The sequence below is a fragment of the Apus apus genome, chromosome Z (assembly GCF_020740795.1).
Source record: "Apus apus isolate bApuApu2 chromosome Z, bApuApu2.pri.cur, whole genome shotgun sequence".
Classification (NCBI taxonomy): domain Eukaryota; kingdom Metazoa; phylum Chordata; class Aves; order Apodiformes; family Apodidae; genus Apus; species Apus apus.
The window spans coordinates 47,227,538-47,246,580 of record NC_067312.1 but is presented as its reverse complement, the minus strand read 5'-3'; the positions used below and the strand labels follow the sequence as shown (position 1 = coordinate 47,246,580).

Here is a 19,043-nt window from a genome sequence, read left to right as displayed (position 1 = left end):
GGCAAAAATTTAAAACAGAACATTATTTCTTCTGCAGTATATTACATGTAGATGAAAGAGGTTTTTCTTGCAAGTATAGTCATGTAAACTGTTAAGCCAATGTTCAATCTCTAGTTGAACATCATTAGTTCAATACACTTCCCATCCCCTTTCCTTTCTTCCCCTTCCCCTTCTTCTTTTTCTCTTAATTCATAATGTGTCTGTGCGCTGTGCAAATGCATACAAAGTGATGTCATGCTGGCTGTGAAAAAAGTACCCCAGCTTGGTGATGGATTTTGTTTATACCCCAACTACTTGGTCAGCTTTGTACAATACTGTGTTAAAAATATGACATTTGTCTGTCTCTCTAAGCCAAGTTATTTACTTAGGGTAAACAAAAAAACTGAAATAATCGCAGGTGTTACTATGTTGTTTACAGTGCTTTCAATTACAAGAATGTGTAATTTATGAATTGTTCCTTTACTCACTTCTCCAAGACTTAAATAGTGTGTTACCGTTTTAGGCCCAAAAAGGAGACCACAGGAGAACTGAGTGAGTCTGGAGCATCTATTGTCAAACATGGTCTTAAAGCAGAAAAAACCTTCATGCAGGTTCACTATTTGAAGGTAAGTGTTGCCAACTGATTTTTATTGAAATTGCTTTGCTAATATGATAAAGACTTCCTTCTTCTAGGCATCAGCAAATTCATAGCATCCTGTTTGTTTCTGGCTTCATTTCTTTCAGGGTTATTTCCTTTTGCGGTTTCTGGCAAGGACAATAGGAGAGGCTTCATACCTTGCATGTTTACAAAAATTTGTCAATAAATTCCATGGGCAACTTGTCCTTTCTCAGGTACTGTGCTTGGGATTGTTTGTCACTTTCTGAAAAAAAAGAAATTATCTAAACTTTCAATTTGATATCTTAATCACTATTTCTGGTTGTGTTGAAAAGAGAAATGTAATTTTAACTTGGCAATATTGGTGAAATTCCTACCTGCTAGTGGTCAGACATTTTTCTCAGTGATAACATAATTTGGGCACCAAGCTAATAATAAACTTTTTTTTAAAATAAACTTGATAATTTGAAAGGTCAATGTTTCTAGGTGCTGATGATCTGAAAGATATGGTAATGTGTCCTACTGGAATTGTCTCCTGTAGCAGTATGTCCATAGTGATGATTTTACTGTAAGTAAAAAAAATATATGTTGCTTCCTCTGCAGATCCTTGATTTACTAGAGAAAGAAGAGTATGGTACATAACTTCTATTGTATACTTTTTGTACATTTACCTTGTTTCATAGCAGCATAAATCCAGCTCGCATTGAAATTGCCAGGGAGAAAAGAGCTATACCCAATTGGAAATGCATTTACTTTCTGTGTAAGAAATCTTTAAAAAATTATTTATTTCAGTATGTGGTACAGATAGATAAGCAATCAAGGCAGGTGTCAACGTTTTACTCAGTTTGACAACAATGCTCTCGATCCCCTCCCCCTCCCACCCAGGTAGGGAAGGAGAGAAAGAAAAAAAGGAGAGAGACTTGGCTGGATTGAAAACTGAACCATGCAACTTTATTTGTAATACTAATACGTGATAAAAGAGTGTACATATATATATAGTGATTATACAAAGGTGTGGGTAGAAACCTCTCACCTCCCCCCACCCCCAGCAACTCCCACAGCACTTCCCTCAGATGAGACAATTCCGAGGAATCCCGAAGCTGCTCCTGGGGAAAGGCAGAGAGTTACGAGGGTCAGGAGGGCTTGAGGTCGATGGGTCGATGATGATGGGCAGATGGTGTTTTCCCAGATGCCAGCCATGAACGAAAGAAAGAGAAAAAGAGAGAAGAAGGAAGGCAGACAGAGAGGCGAAGCGAAGCGGCGAGAGAGCGAAGCAGGAAGGAAGGAAGTTTTCTTCTGTCATCTCCGACCTTCCCCCGAGCCTACGTAGATATATGGAATGGAATATCTCTGGCCAGTTTTGCTGTTCGTCTAACCCAGCCTCCCACGGGGGGGCCACAAATCCCCCTGTAGTGTCTGAGCCAGCAGAGCAAAGGCATGACCTTGAGAGCCCAACAATTACAAAAACATTCCAGTGTCTTATCAACCTAGCAGAACATGCAGTTGCTAGTTGAAGAAAGCTCACTGAAATAAAAAAAAAGATCAGCAAAAGAAAAACTGGCTTCATCCTGGCTCAAACCAGGACAGCAGGAACTGCAAATGCAGAAGCAGTGAAGTTAGTGCGAAGTGAGTGTTTAAATTAATAAAAGATTTAAAATAAATAGAGGTGCAAATGTGAAGTTTAAATGTCATAGTTGTGTACTTTCACCTTGTCCAAGATAATTGTAAAAGTTCATAGCTTTAGGAATTGTAGAGATGAGGAGAAGTAAAAACAGTGAAAATAATTGCCCATATTCTAAATACTCGTCTTGTTTTCAGTGTTTTTTGTAGTATTTTTCCTAGATGGGAGCTGCAGGTGCAAGGAAATTACTTCAGATGTGAAACGTTAATCAGTTTGCCTTTTTTCCTTCATTTTGATTGTGTGCTCAGTATATTTTTAATAGTAGGTTTTGTTTATTTTAGTTGAGTTAGCAAAAATGAGTAAAGCAAGTCCAGAATCTTTCAGAAGGATTTAAGAAGAAAAAGGTCGATTTTTATTTCTGTGGCAGAATTAACTTAGTAACTGTTTTGAATAAACTTTTGAAATAATTAATACGGTGTTGCTGACTATAAATAAATAGAAAGGAGTGAAAGTTGCTGATTCACCTAACACTGATGAAGCTGTTGTTAGTTTGTTATTGAAATAAGAACACCTTGGGAATTTAATTACTTGCAGACTTGAATTTTCATGTAGTCTTTCTGCTATAATAATAACTGAAGGTCTTTAGTTTATCCATCTGATAAAGTTATGATTTGCTGTACTGAAATGACAGTTAAGGAGGCAGTGCTTCAAAAAAATAATGTATGTTATTCTTACAAGCCTTAAAGGCAGATGCCTGGATCCAAGCCCACTGTGTATGTACCTATATCAACATGTTCCTGCAAACCAATTTGCATAGGCACATACCATTTTCTTAATGGTATATGAATTTTGTAATAAAAATAAAAATTGTATAAAATTGGTACCTGGACACTCAAATCACCATTCAACTACTAGCTTGTAGAACTCTTGTGACTAGAATTGGTAGTCTAAGCATGCAGTGTGCATGTATTTTGATGTTTCTTCCTCTAGAATCTTTTCTTTAGATAAAAGTTTAACCAAAAGTTTGTCTCTGCAGTTTGGCCCCAGCTGTTCCATGCTTAATGACTGTGAGCTTGAGTGAACCCTTGTGTTATCAGTGGGGTGTGGTGCGGCCTGAAGTGCTGTCCCATCCACAGCAGCCTCTAGGACAAGAGTCTTAGCTTCTTACATTCTCATGTGCTTGGAAAACAGAAATAGATGGATCAGTTTTACTCCGATCGATGTAGTTTCCTGTTGAAATTCTGGCATAAATGAACTTTTTTGTTTGCTGTGCACCATGCAGCCTGCATTTGCTTTCCTTATTTGTATGCACTGTGAAACAACCCTTAATTACTACATGATCACTGCCCTTTTATTATATTTTTTTCCAAAGGCCTTTGCCTTATTTATGTGGAATAGGTGTTGCTCTCATATGAAGCAGCTGCTTGGTATTTTGTTCTCTTTTCGTTGTTCATAGGCACTTGATTTGCCATGCAGTATGCTTTTCTTCCTATTCAACTTTCTAACAAGTGTAAGGCAGTAAAACCGACTGTTTCACTAGGTCAGAGACTTTAACCTCATATTAACCGTGTTTAAAACGCTTATGTGTATGATAATTTATTAATGTATGCATCAGTGAATTACACTGTGAATTTTGACAACCCATTGTATTCTCCCATAAAAATCTGACTAGCTTTAGGCCATATCTCTATTTCAGTAGAAGTGTGTTGAAAGAAAGAACACCGAAAATATTCTTCTTGAAGTGTAAGACTAGATTAGTAAAAGTTATTAGCATGGTATAAGGCAAGACTTCTTTTGTAAGAAAACTTTTCGTTGATATACTTCTTCGTAATTATACAAGATAAAACGTGTATTTTAAAATGCAGAGAGATCAGAATGAAGTAGGGCTAGAAATGGAACTAAAGAAGAAAGAAGTGAAGCTAAAAGGAGTTCACATTTTTTATAGTAATCTATAATACAGATGAGTGATTAAAACGCCAGGTAATGTGTCACACATTTTAATGTCCAACAGTATAGTTGTATAAAAAAATCAAGTATATTTTGATATAAGTTACCTCAGATACAAAGATCTGAAAAGAAGCAGTAAGTTTTACACATATAATTGTCTTCTGTCAGGGAAGTGACCTGTATATTTGAAAATGTCTTGGACCTTTCTGATAGACTGCACAAATCCTTCCCATTGCTGCTGAACTTAGTAACTCTTGAGCCTCTGTCTTCAGCTGTGGAGAACCTTCTTGCGTCTCCACTTTTGTTGCAGTTGTCCCTGACTCTTCTGCTGTCCTAAAGTTTTTCCATTTGCTTAGCTTCCATTTAGCATCTTTCAAGCTTAAAATTTCATGGTAGTTTGTTATGCAGTATCATTTGATAGGAAAAAAGATAAATTCTTTGATTCTGATGAGAGCAAACTGACAAGGGAAGAGTCCCAAAGCATGTGAGTATTATTAGTGCTGAATCACAGCTCCATTTTGTTTGATTTACCGAGATGTATTTTAAATAATCAGAATCAAATGCACCTGCTGGATATTCTTAAACAGGAGTCCAAAGAACAATTGAGAGCTCTATGTAGAACCGTTGATATACAACAAATCTAGTTCCTCATCTTTTTCTTGGGTGTATATGTGCATTCTTACAGATTTATACATGTAAAATAGAAGGAAACTGTTTGATTAAAATTTTTAGGCACAGTATATTTAGTATTTCTAGTGGACATTGAGAATTTTTGCAGCTTCCAAGAAAATAAATATAATTAAATAAATAATGTAAATAAATGTGAATAATATATTTTAATATAAATATTATAAAAAATATTTGAAGCAAACTTGAGACAACATAAACTCTCTTGTCAAAGCATTAGAAAACGGTATGGTCAAGCTATATGCGTTTCCTTCCATGCGTCCGGTCTAGTTTGAACCTTCCTGACAATAAGGAGAAATGCCAATGCTTTGTTCATTGCATTAAGTGACACCATAATTTTTCCAATGTAACTGGTCCCTGAATGGACTTACCTGCTCTGACGTGTTTTGATATGTACAAAGATTATTTTTGGTGAAAGACCTGGGGCTCTGACAGAAAACCTTTTACAAATATAGCTGGGGTGATTTAAAACTTGCTTCCATTAGTAATTCATGCTGTGGCTAAGTGGACAAATTCAGTCTTGTTGGTATGGAGAGTTTTCTAATATAGGTTTATGTAAAAGCACTGTACTGTTAATGTGGGCAGCTCAGGCAGGAATACAGTTTGCCTTCTGCTGCTGTGCCACGTAAGGACAATAACCCCTGTAAGAGAAGCATCAGGGAAGGGCCATTCAGCAAGATGATATCACCTTAAATATCCACAAGGACATTTACCACAAATCCCTCTCAGATCCTTGTATGTGCTGTTTTCTTGTTTGCCACAATACTGGTAATTTTTCTTCAGGGAATTGCTAGTGATCTGAATGCAGTTCATTGGCATGGAGTAAACAAGCAATAAATTCTGCATTTGACTGGAGCTAGTCAAAGGCTCTGTTGTCTGCAGCTTCAACTGTTAAGGTGTCTGGCTAATGATTACTACCTGGTAATAGAGTATATAGCTGGGGATCCTTGCCTGCTCTTGGTAGGAAGTTGACAGCTTTGGAGGGGCATTCTGGGTTTATTACCAAAACACCCAACAGAAGGATTTCAACATGTTGCTGATTTTCTTAAATGAAAAGCAAGAAGATAAATGGAAAGGGAATTCAAAATAAACAGGATCCTACAAAGGGTACTCATTATTTATTTTCCGAAAGGGACAAGGTAACATTTACCATATAGTTATGTCATTGACAAACTGCAGAATTTAGAAGGATAGTTTAACTTTGAATGTATAATTTCCATAAGGAATTGGATATAATTGCATTTGGAGTTTATTTATTGCCCACTCAATGGCCTCTTAGATGTATCACTTTTAGTCACAAAATCTCCATTGTTCTTATGCACCCCGTTTATGTTTCAATTAGAGAATAGAACTGGAAGTATTTGTTGGTCATCGAGTACTTGAAATATCCAGATTTTAGTTTTTCATAAAGAGAATATAATTTGTCTTTCAATATTCAGTGTTCTTTATTTAATATCAGTATGTGTTCCGAGAGAGGTACCTGTCTTGTGCGTCAAAGCAGATCAAGAGTATAAATGTGCTGGTCATTGCTCAAGACAATAATTGGAATAATAATATAGCATCTTTAGGCATCAAATAAAATTTCTTCTAAACACAGATCTAGGGTTCTGAAAATTACGTTTCTCAACTTACTTGTCAGTCATTAGTCTCCACTCTTCTTTTCCTCTGGCTCAGACATGTTGCATGCACTAACAGTGCAGAGAAATCTTAATCTCAGTTCATAATCTGTATGCAGCTTCGATCTGTTCAGCAGCAGGCTGAAGTTGCAGTTGTGATTAAAATTGTTGGCTTCAGTCTAGCTAATCCTAAACAAATGTGTGTGAACTCATTTTTGAAAGGCTTTTTTAGTTTGGCCAGATGGTAATAAAATTCCACAAACTGCATAACAGTTTCTGTACATACAGAACTGTTCTTTTTTAGCCTCTGAATTTCCAACCAGGGAAGAACAACAGAAGAGTGTAGGACAGTGAGATTATTTAATATAAAGAATATAAGCCAGTTTGTTAGTAATGCAGCAGTGTGGTGGCATGTGGTTTCTAATTTGTATCTTCTTTCTGGCTTCATTGAACTACTTGCAACAAAGACAAAAACAAACTGTATTTTGTTTTATGATCTGATACAGCGTTTATTTATTATTACCCTGGTCATCCGCAATTCTTTGCTTCCTACTGTAAAGCCACTAGAACCTCTTAAGGAAATGGCTTCGAAGCTTAAAACCCCATGCATTATCCCCTAACTTTTTTCTTGGACACTTCTGAACCGTTTCATCTGGGGAGGAAGAAGAGAATAGCCTAAGGATAAAGTTTTATTCCAGATGGTTAGAGTTTGGCAAAATTATAAGCAACTGAAAACTCATATCTGTAATGGGATGTGTCACACAGACTCGATAATAGGCAAATGTTAAAGCCATGCAAATAAGAGCTAAGTGGTTCCCATTCTGTTTTGGAGCATCAAAATAGAAACAGCTAAAATAAACCAGAATAGATTAATCCTAATTTTAGGAAATGGTGTAGAGTGATGCTTACTGCCTTATTCTTAATAGATATGCGGAAAAAATGAAGACAACTTTACTCACAGAGGAAATGTTTAATTTTATACTGTATTATACAGGAAATAAAAACACTTCTAATATGAGAGTTATCCTCAAGTGTACAGTACAATTGATTATAAAAAGTTTGTACAATCTCACCAGGGTGCCTAGCTGCATTAATGGATACAGAGAGAGTGCAAATAATGTCAAGGATGACCATTTCAGTATTACTTTTCACACACTTTTAAAACAATGCTAATGATAATCTCTAATATTCTTTATTTCTGTGTAAGCTTACTCTGTACCTCCGACAAAGATTCCACAAATGGAAGGAGACAGTAGTTCTCTGTTTACATACAGAATAATGGCACAGAACTGCAAATAGTAGCATGAAATATGGGAATTTTGTGCTTTAATGTCATGTCAGGAATACACTGCAGGGAGGACAGAACAACTCCTGACATGGTTAATGATGGCTTTCTTGCCACTGCTACACTGAGTCCAATGTTGCATAATTTGCTTTTGCCCTAAGTAAATTTTGCAGCCACTGCAATATAGCCTGAATCTTACCTGTAATCTAAAGGAGGAAAGCTTAACCATGCTACCACTAGTGTCAATTGTGCAATCACTGATCCCCTAGCAGTGCCATAATCAGAGAGAGAAAGAGCATCTTGTGTTGAATGCGATTCAACAGATTTCTGCCGTTTAGGAAACATTCTTCGAGACCTTCAAGTACTTGCAATCAGAAGTCAGCCTGTACTCATACATTGCAGTGAGGAACATAATTATCCTATTAAACTTCTCTCCACAAAGATTAATATTAATAAAGTGGATGTATTGCTTTATGAAGTAGCATAAAAGTGAGTAATTCATATTAATAAATACTCTTAGGAGATTGTTCAGAATATTGCATTGTGTCAAAGGGATTGTCCTTAAAATTAGGTCATGTATAATGGACTTTACCAGAGAACCTTTGTGTGATGTCAGGTGTAACTTTCCAAAGAGGACTTAACACAGTTATAAGTGAGGATGATAGTAATGCTGTTCCACTGGCATGGTACCTTCTTTGTAAATACATGAAAGAAAGTCCAGCTGCCTTTTCTTTGAAGAGATAATTCGTTAGTTGGTGTGGTTGGCAGCAATACTGTGAATTTTGTCATGGGATGAGGAGTAGATGTGATTTTTCAATCAGCTATGTGCATAAGGAAGCAAAAGTCTTATGTGGTTAAAGACAGTGTGATAACATAAGCACATTGGAGAGAACATAAACACCCTTAATTCTGGTGTTTCTTAGCCTTTGAGTATGTGAATCTGCAGCCTTTTACAGTTCTAAATATAGTTTATGTGTGTGTATTATAGATTAAATAAAAGTGGGAATGTGGGATTGTGTTAAAATAGTCAGCAGGCTTTTTAAGCACATTTTCTTTCAATATTGACACTTTTTTCTTGAGTGGGTTGGAAAACTGACAAACATAATTTATGTTGTATAAATAACAGAGCACAGCACAATAGTGGATATATAAACTTCTTTCTTATCATTATGTTGTCTGCAGTCTTTGTAAATCAATTACTTACTAGAAAGGCTGACACAGAGTTATGTCTTCATAAAAATACTAACTGTGGTCCTTTGTTCATTTTCCAGGATTTTATTTGCATGCTGTTGGAAGACAACCCTGAACAAAAAGAGTAAGTGAGAACCAGGATAGAAAAGTCGAAGAAGAAAATAGAAATCAGATTTCAATATCAGCTGTACTAGCCAGAAATAGTAGGATTTCACTTAGTATTGTTCTGCTTGTTTTTTTCAAGTGTGTGTATCTTTCTCTGAAAATTCTCAGACATATATAAAAAAAAAAAAAAAGACTGGCTGTGTTTTTGCTATCCCATGCTCCTCCCAAGCAGTCAGTGCCTTTAACTTGCGTGTTAGGGCAGCACTGAAGTTCTGTGTTCACTGTGCAACCTGAAGTGCGAGGCACCGCTGCCCCCTCAAGTTAATCTGGGATCGTCCTGCCAGCTGCTTGGCACATGATGCCCTAGAGCAAGGAAGCCAGATCTTTGGTATGTATCTGGGAAACCAGAAGAGATGGATTTTATTCAAGCACTAGTCTGGTACTTTCCCCTCCCTGTCACACAGCATGCTGAACAGGGAAGGATGGAAAATGCTAATGGAAATCCAGTGTTAATTGACTGGCATGTCCTTCAAAATCCTGCTGTATGACTGGCCAAATATGATACAGCTAGTGTTTAGCAGAGCTTTGAATCTAATGCTGCTCATCCTTTGGTTTGTTCTGTGCTGCTACAGACTATGCTACAAATACAGATTCTTCTGTAGTGGAGCTTTACATATTACAGTTTTTTAACAATGTATTCACTTGAAAAATGCAGTTTTGGGGAGGGGGATTCCAAAAGTCTTCATAAAGCTGGATGAGGGGTTTGGAAAAAAGGGTGAGAGAAGATATTCATAGAAGTCAAGTGTATTGAATTTTTTAGTGAAACACTTCTGTTCTTAGCGGATGAGGGACAGAGAAGCAAGTTATCCTAGAGATAATGTGTTTTGTCGCATTGTTAGCTTAGTTTGGGTGGCATCACATTTTCCAGTGATGTAGGATTATAGGATGATATTTGGCTTATATTCTTGGGTTTGGGTTTCCAGCCAAAATATAATCGGAAATATTAAATAGAATGTATGGGAAAGTGAATTATTTAGTAGCGTAATTATATATTTATTTGTTAATAAAATCTCTGATTTCCTTCCTTTTTTCACTGGTGTTTCTCTAATGTCCAAAGCCAGTGCAAAGTGTTATTTGAATAAGCATCTGAGTTTCGGCCTAGGAACATGCCAAAATATTGAAACTTTCAGTCAGACTAATGCAAAAGAAGTATGTCTCCATTTGCATTGCATCATACTCCAAAGTGTATGGACAGAATTTCAGATCTATGGTAACTCAATTTACAATCAGACATACATCATATCTGAACTTATCTACTGCCAAAATTAGATTGCATTAGATGCAGATATCAACAGCAATGCCAAGAATAATAGAATATCTGGATATACGTAAGGCCTTTATTTCTTATCTGCTGCAAAGATATATTTTCATTCTTGAGTGTATACAAATACTAGAATAAGGTTAAAGCAAAGGGAGGAAAAATAAAAATGAAAGATTTTTACAGATCATCTGTTGATGAGTGCTTTTTTGCACAAAGTCTCAGTTATAGTAATGAATGCATTTCAAGACATAGCAACAAAATTCTTTGTAGTGTACAAAGCCTCACAAGTCTGTGCAATTCTACAAAGTAAAATTTTAATGCTAAAACTAAATGCCTCTTACTGAAAAAATATTAAGCACTGTAATATACTGAAGTCTGTAATAGAGGCTGGACTTAATAAAAAAAAAAAAGAAGATAAATTAGGAACAGAGAATCAAGTCAAATCCTGCCCTCAGCTGTGGCAACAGAGGCAACTAGTGTAGCTAGGAGTAGAATTTGGCTTATGGGAGACGTTTGTAATGAGAACAGGGTTAACGCTGGCAGAAAGCAGTTGTACAACAGTGTGGAAATTTTCTGTAATTATTGTATTGGTGTAATGCAACATTGGTTTTCTGCTGTTGGATACAGCAGACTGTATCTAAAAGATTCTCACTCTTCCAGTACTTAATTCCTTTAGTTTTCAGTTACAGGAGATTTATTAGTACATTCCCAGCAATGAACAGTTCCAAGAGACAGATGTAACTTCTTAAGTGGCAGTCACTGAATTTTACTGCCTTCTGTACTCAAAGGAGGAGGATTATATGCTTAGTTTCTAGAACTACTTCACTTCCTGCTCTGACTCTATTTTAATGGCATGTTAGCTGTAGGAATCCCTTCTCCAAGGCATGATCCTCCTGTTTCTGGACTGTGGCAGAATACTGACATCAGACAGATCTAGCAATAGCTTCTCATCCTTCAGAATTTCCTAACTTGCCCTGAAGGTAGATTAATTCTATGTGTGAAGTGGTAATGGTAAGAAGGGCAAAAAAGTATCTGTAATTATCCTTCTCTATTTTTAAAGCCTTAAAAAGTACAACATGGCCTGGCTACAGCCTCACATCATCTTGGACTTTCTGCTGAAAAATTACAATACGTCCCACATGTAACAGACATTTTCTCATATATAATTTGAAACTTCACTTTATAAAAAAAAACACAAACTAAACCAAACAACAAAAACCCCTCTTAACATGTCTGTGTATCACAGTGCACTATATTTGGTAAAAGTCCCTGTCACTCTGTTCTCCCCCAGGTTTACATCCATAGTCTTTGCTGTAAATTGATTCTCTCCACATCTGCCCAACAAGTGAGCCATGCAAAGACTCAGTGTTTTTAAGGCCCTATAATGGAGGTTGAGTTTCAGCAGCCTCAGCTAAATCAGAGTCAGCAGCTTGTGCTATTTACAACTGAGAATTTTTTTGAGCAAGTCAGTTCTGTTGAGATTTTCTGATGGCATTTCTTACTTAATTTCATTCAATGAAGTAACTAAGTGTACTAATAAAGCTATACTTTTAATAATACATCATAAACAATAGAAGGCCTGTGTTACAGCTCTGCTATTTGTACTGTTAATAACTCAGGCTTACTAACCATGTTCCTTGGATGACGTCTTAAATAGGCAGTTAAGTACTAAATGAATGTTAAAATAATGCTTCCATTTCAAGCTAGTCAGTTATACAGATGTATGTCTCTTTCTTTCAGACTTGCTTTCTGTGCTACTTACATTGCCATGAATGTGGTGGGTTTTGTCAAGATAAACAGCTGGTAGACACCCAGCTCCCAAGGCAAATAATTGGGAAAGATTTTTTCCAGTGTTTTCAGTTATTCCATTTTTTTGGGAAACCACAATATAGATGCTGGACAAAACCAAAGGAAATATTACATGCAGGAAGCTATGGGTTGTTGTCAGAATCACTGATCAAGTCACTAGTTTGATTTTCTCTAACTGTGCCTCCACATTTAGCTGGAATGGCTTACTTCAAAAATTATTGATGTGTATGAATGTATATATCCAGATGAAGCAGATAGCTTGTCCAAGTATTTTCAGTTGGATATGGCATACTTTTTATCTTCCTTTAAAAAAAGTTGCACACTTTCATGTGAACTGTGTATTCGCTGCAATATCTTATATTAGAAGTATTTTCTCCTCCTTGATTGAGGATTAAGTGGGTTTATATTAAAATTTGTAGAGTGCATTTGGGCCCTGTGTGATGAAAGCCGGTTATACAGTAACAGTTTATAATGCTAATTTTCAAATTACTATTAATGTTAGTATTTTACAGAGCTTGCTTTTACAGAAGCATTGAGCCTGGCCCATGTGCAGTACGTATGCATGTTAGGAGATCACCCCTCTGCTGACTGGCTTATCGTCTAAATGAATAGACAAGGGATGAGATAATGAGTGTACTAGCATTCTCATTTTACAGTAGGGAACTGTAGTACAAAGCAATTGAAAAACCTGCCCAGCCTTGTCAGAGCTCTGTTACAGGACTAATCAATTGAACCCAGATCCCACAGTCCAGTAGAGTATCTTAACCAGAAAGCCATTCAGGAAATCACACACACACACCAGATTTAAGTCCTTACAGATGCTTAACTGCAACATAAGCAGGTGGTAAGTGCTCTTTCTGCATATGGATCCTTCACTGAACTGCAACCCCTGTCCTTTCTCTAGAACATTTGTTTTGAAATACCAGTCTGTTTGTGATCTATTATTTGGGCTTGATCTGAAACCCAGCAAGTTATTGGAAGCCTTTCCGAGGGCTTAACAGTTTTTCACTTTTGACTCTCAACACAGTCAGAGTAGATCTTTGCAATAGTCTGCGTATTACTAATATATCTGGGAACAAAATAGAGAATGCCTGTAAAATGCTAAAACAAGTTACTTTTTTTTTTTTTGATAGATGCCAACAAGAATATCTTAAATTGGAAAAAAAAGGAGAAGGTGTATGAAAGTATGAAGAAGACTGCTTATATAACAGATGTTTAGCTGAAACTGCAGGTGCTGCAGGCAGGGAAATAGCAGTGTTGTTGTCTATGCCCTTGAAAAAAATGTCAAAGTTTCAGGAGAGGCTGAACAACTTACTAGTAGCGTTTCAGTCTGGATTCGTGTGGTGTCAGAACAGTGCAACTCCCCTCAGTGTCATAAGTTCATTTCAAAGCCTATGTTTTGAAATGAGCTGCTACTGGCTTTGAAAGAATTAAGATATTTTAAACGAAGGCACTACACAGCAGATGTAGTGCTATTATTTCACATGGATTTTTTTTTTCCTGAGGAAATCTCAGTCTTCAAATTAAGCTTAATATCTGGGGAAAAAAACAACAACAAAACAGGCTGGCATTGTGAGACTTTGTTTCTTATCCCTAGGTAAGACAAATTAAATGCACAAATAAGAGTATTTTTCCTTAGCTGCTAGCTCTGTTTCAGCGTTACCATTCGCACGACCACGCACGTTCTTCTTCTCAGAATATTTACGTTCATTGAGGGCTTACTCAAATTCATTTTTCAGTGTTGGTACACTGCATGGATCGTGTATTGTGTTCTTTAGTTATTGTTTTAAGTTGGTTTCCCTGCAAGTTGTGAACACTTCAACAAGAGTTTCAGTAAATGCAACAGATGTTGCTTACAAAAGTAAAATGGGAAATAGAATTCCTGAGTTGCATGTGGTTGTTTCAGTCCTACATGATGAACTATTTTCTTTTGTTGGGGCTTGAGACTATTCTGTGACTTCACTGTGAATGTTACCAAGGTATAAAGAAAGTGCAGAGAAGATCAAACTGAAATTTATTAGATACTTGCTAACTTTGAGAATTAATATTCGTCAGTGCCTTTTGAAACACAGAAGTTTAAGGAAGTTTGTATTTAATTTCATTTCCTTTGGCATTTTATCTTTACATCTAGACTGCTTCTGCAATTGTATTATTGTGTTTTGATCTCTCCAGGCAAATTTACTTGCCTGTTATTTTTTATTATTATTATTCTGTAAAGGAAACAAACAATCTAATCAACAAGAAGCAGAGCACCTGTTCTTTACATGTTTCATAAAATTTACCATCTTACACATTCTCTCTCAATCCTCATAAGCACTTAATTTATCAAATGAGTTTTTAAGCACACAAGACCTGATCTGTTTGTTGTTTGCTCATATCACCTCTGATGGTACTATTCATTAGAAAACCAAGAATTTAGTACCAGTGCAGTACAACCAATTCAGGGTTTTGCTCAGCTTCTAAAGGGTTAGTTTTCCTGTGGAAAAATTGTACTTTTATGTGCACTTCTAATTTATTTTTTTATTATTATTTTTTTAAGATCTGGGCTAACTGTAGAAAGTATCTTCCAGAATTGGCTTGACACTTCAGGAATACCAAAGGTAAATACAAAATACCAGTTCTTAGTTCCTTCTGGAGTGTGGCATTTCTCATTACATTATATGTTATTTAAATCATTACCTAAACTTCAAATAGGTACGGTTTAAAATAAGCTATTTTGACGATGACTGCTTTCCACAGCTTTATATGGGTTTAGCTCTTATCATTTGGAGGCTTTTGCTTCTACCATCATCTCAACAAACCCATGAAAGGGCAAATCTTACACAAGTTATCCTCTTGCTTAATATTACAGTCACATGGAAATAAGCTTTATAATGTAGTGATGGACTCTACCAAATGTAAGGGGCATTGTTCACAGTTGTCAGTATATTAAATACTTGAAAGCCATACTGACAGCAGTAACTAAATGTTAAATTATTTGTACTTAGATACTTTGTGAATATTGTGACTTCCTCAAGGGCATGTCATATGAGGAGAGGCTGAGGGAATTGGGGTTCTTTAGTCTGAAATAGAGAAGGCTCAGGAGAGATCTTACCGCTCTCTACAGCTACCTGAAGGGAGGTTGTAGAGAGTCTGGTGTTGGTCTGTTCTCCCAAGTAACTAGCAACAGGACAAGAGGAAAGTGGTTTAAGTTGTGCCAGGGGAGGTTTAGGTTGGATATTAGGAAAAACTTATTTACTGAAAAAGTGGTGAGGCATTGGAGCGGGCTGACCAGGGAGATGGTGGAGTCGCCATCCCTGGAAGTGTTCAAGAAGCATTTAAGTGTGGCACTTCAGGATATAGTTTAGTGGTTATGGTAGTTGGATTATGGTTGGACTTGATGATCTTGAAGGTCCCTTCCAACCTTAATGACTCTGTGATTCTATGGGTAACATATTTCATTGGTGTTCCCTCTCTGTTGCAGTTGGGACTGAGGATTATTTTTTCCTTTTAATACTGAAAGCTTTTAATATTTATGTTTTAAATTTTGTACACTGAAAATGCTTGTGTCTGTGCTATGTGGAGTCATGGAGTAACAGAGTGGTCGGGGTTGGAAGTGACCCCCTGACTACAGCAAGATCGTAGGTATAGCTCACACAGGAACACATCCCAACGGCTTTGAACATCTCCAGAGGAGACTCCACAACTTCTCTGGGCAGCCTGTTCCAGCGCTCTGTTACTCAACAGGCTCTAATTACTCATTTTGGTCCAAAACTGGAATTAGCTGAGGAGAGGTATCTCTGCATAAATCTTTCTAAAAAACAGTTTTATACAAAGTATGTTTTTATTAAGCACCTGGGGCTTACTTCTTAACTGATTTCTCATAAACTGCCATCCTCTAGGTTGCTTGGAATTTATCTTACCTAGTGCTTGCATTTGTTTCCACTTCTCATTAACATTTAGAAAATAACACTTTTAAGAGTTAGAATGATAAGTCCTAGTTTGTATGTGTAAAAGTGAAGAACACTTAGGCACTGCCGTGGTTTGTCTCAGGATCAGCAATTAAACCAGTGACAATAATGCTCTTGATCCCCTCCCTCTCCCACCTGGGTGGGGAAAGAGGAGAGAGAATAGAAGGAAAGAGACTTTCTGGACTGAAAACTAAACTAGACAGCTTTAATTAAATGCTAATGATAAGAAAATATGTACAAATATGTACAAGTATGTGCAGGAATGTGCAAAACCCTATTGCTTCCCCACACCCCCAGCACCTCCCACAGCATCTCCTGAGCTGTGTGCAGTTCTGAAATGTCCCGGAGCTGCGAGAAAGAGCGGCAGAGCAGACAGGAGCTGAGAGGACAGTGATGAGGGTCAGGAGTGCACAAACCCAGGGATCAATGGTGATGGATGGACGGTGTCCTCCCAAGATGCTGGCCATGAATGGAAGAGAAGGGAAGAAGAAGCAGGAAGGAAGTTGTCTCGTGTGATCTCTGACCTTCCACTGAGCTTACGTAGATACATGGAATGAAATATCTCTGGCCAATTTTGCTGTCTGTCTAGTCCACTCCTCCCTATGGGAGGGCTGCAGATATAATTCTTTGCTCCTGTAGTATCTGAGCTGCAGATTCAAAAAGCAGAGCAAAGTGACCTTCACGTCTCAGCAGTAACATAAACATTCAAGTGTTATCAGTCCACTAGCTGGAACATTTGCTGCTACTTAAAAAAGAGTTATCTAAAGGAAAGAAAAAAAATTAAAAAATGAGTAGAAGGTAAGTTGCTTCATCCTGGCTCAAACCAGGACAGGCAGCATGACTGAGGATCTGAGAAATTAGCATGTTTTCAGGTTGAATTGTCAAAGTAGCTGGAGAGCTCAAAATTATATACAGTGGTCACTGAACCAGGGCTGTCCCCAAACACTGTGGTTGAGCTCCTTCCTCAACAGCTGTAGAGATGTCCTTGTCCACTGTTCTCTGTATGCTGTAGAAGGCTCTTTGGGAAGTTTTGCCCTGAGATCAAAATGTTCAGAGACTAATATTTGAAGCTATAAAGTTGAGGTGGGGTTTGTTTTTTGCTGTAAAAGTATTGAAAATTAAATTAGCGTAAATTGAAAGGGAGGAGAGGAAAAGACAAGAAATGTCATTATATATCTTAATGTTAACTCATTTCTTTAAAAAGGACCTTGATTTTAATGTTATATTTTGATCAAGGTTTTGTTTCTGATGGAAAATTCAATACATTGTAGAACAGCTGCTTCAAGTATAGGAGAGAAACTGATATTGCACAGCTGTAGTTGTAAGATGCTGAACTGGCTCTCTGAAATGAAAAAGTTTTCTGGCATGTTATTTACACATATTTCTTTGAGGATGTACCTTTTTAGTGTCTCACAATCAACTCAAAGATCACAAATAAGGAAGACAGGAGCAGAATAAAGAATCTAAAATGGTTTTCATTAATGTGAAAACTGAATTCTGTTTTCCTGAGTGTTTACCATAAGTTGTTAAGAACTAATAATGAGTAGTTTTATTATACCCTGCAAGTATCTATTGATTGTGTAAGAGAAATATAGCAAAAAATATTTACACATCCAGCAGGATTGTAAATCATTGTAAATTGCCTTTGAAGACCAAAGAGATTTCTCTGATAGTCTGGCTGTAAAAAAAAATGTCAACAGGTGCTGATACACTGTAGTGCTTCTTCTGAGAGTCAGCATACTGACCTCTTCCCTCTGTCTTTCTCTTCCCTCAATAACCTTTTTGATGGTTTACCCTTACTGCCTTCAGCACTACTCTGGCTCTTTTGGGAACTAGTTTTACACTGTATTGAAAGAACCAAAGTTGTTGACATTTAATGAATAGGTAATGTTACCTCTGTGCTATATTAAATAATCTGGGGAACCCTTATTGCTGAAATCAATACTACAGAGATTGCTTGGTAGCTCTGAATATGTTAATATCTATAATCTAAACATTACCACAGAACTATAAATAGACTAAATCTACTCATGCTCTACAGGATATTGAAACTCCCTTAAAAATATTTAGATCTTTGTTTCAGCAAGCTATTATCTTGGGTATTATGATGAATCTATGTGAAGGCACACAGACCACCTTCTTATATCCAGGTGAACTACCTGCATCATAAACAGCAGTCCAGGAATGTCATGGGCCTGATGTTTTACTCTCATTATTGATTGCCAGCTGAGTGGACCAGGGTGTGTAGTTTCTGGTGTGTGGTAGAGGAAGGTTTCTGTCAGCTCCTTTGTACAGAGTCATATGGCTCAGCCGGTCAGGCGGTGTAATAAGCAGTATGAGATAGACAGTATCCATTGCAGTTGACTACCTTACTTGAGTACTGGAGCAACATAAAAAGCTGTTGTTTACCACCCTTATTTTACTGACTGCAGTATAAAATCCTGTAGCACAATAGTTAAAGTCACTCATAAGTGACAGAGGATTTAAAGAAGGCAGAGGTGCTGAATGCCTTCTTTGCCTCTGTCTTTACTCCTGCAGGCTTTCCCCATGAGCCCCAGTTTCATATAGCCCCAGTAGAAGTCAAGATAAAGGAGGAGTTTGCCCAGGTAGATGAGGATTGGGTTAGGGATCAGTTGCGTAATCTGGACATCCATAAATCGATGGGTCCGCATGGAATGCATCCAAGGGTGCTGAGGGAGCTGGCGGAGGTCATTGCTAGGCCACTCTCCATCATCTTCGGTAAGTCATGGGTAACAGGAGAGGTGCCTGAGGACTGGAGGATAGCAAATGTCACTCCAGTCTACAAGAAGGGCAAGAAGGAGGACCTGGGTAACTATAGACCAGTCAGCCTCACCTCCATCCCTGGAAAGGTGATGGAACAACTTGTCCTTGGTACTATCTCTAGACATATCAAGG

The 19,043-nt window shown here is 37.2% G+C and overlaps 1 protein-coding gene across 17 annotated transcripts in view; it reads left to right on the top strand.

Moving 5' to 3' along the window:
* AOPEP (aminopeptidase O (putative)) overlaps nt 1–19,043 on the top strand; it is a 188,440-nt gene that overhangs the window by 65,920 nt on the left and 103,477 nt on the right. For all 17 annotated transcript variants that reach the window (XR_007891837.1, XR_007891838.1, XM_051642943.1 and 14 more), the window contains exons 8-11: nt 503–605; nt 724–831; nt 9,023–9,066; nt 14,717–14,777. Coding sequence is in view for 15 of the 17 variants with exons in the window: in XM_051642943.1 (XP_051498903.1) it covers nt 503–605; nt 724–831; nt 9,023–9,066; nt 14,717–14,777 (316 nt within the window). In the remaining 2 variants the exon portion in view is untranslated. The remainder of the gene's footprint in view (nt 1–502; nt 606–723; nt 832–9,022; nt 9,067–14,716; nt 14,778–19,043) is intronic.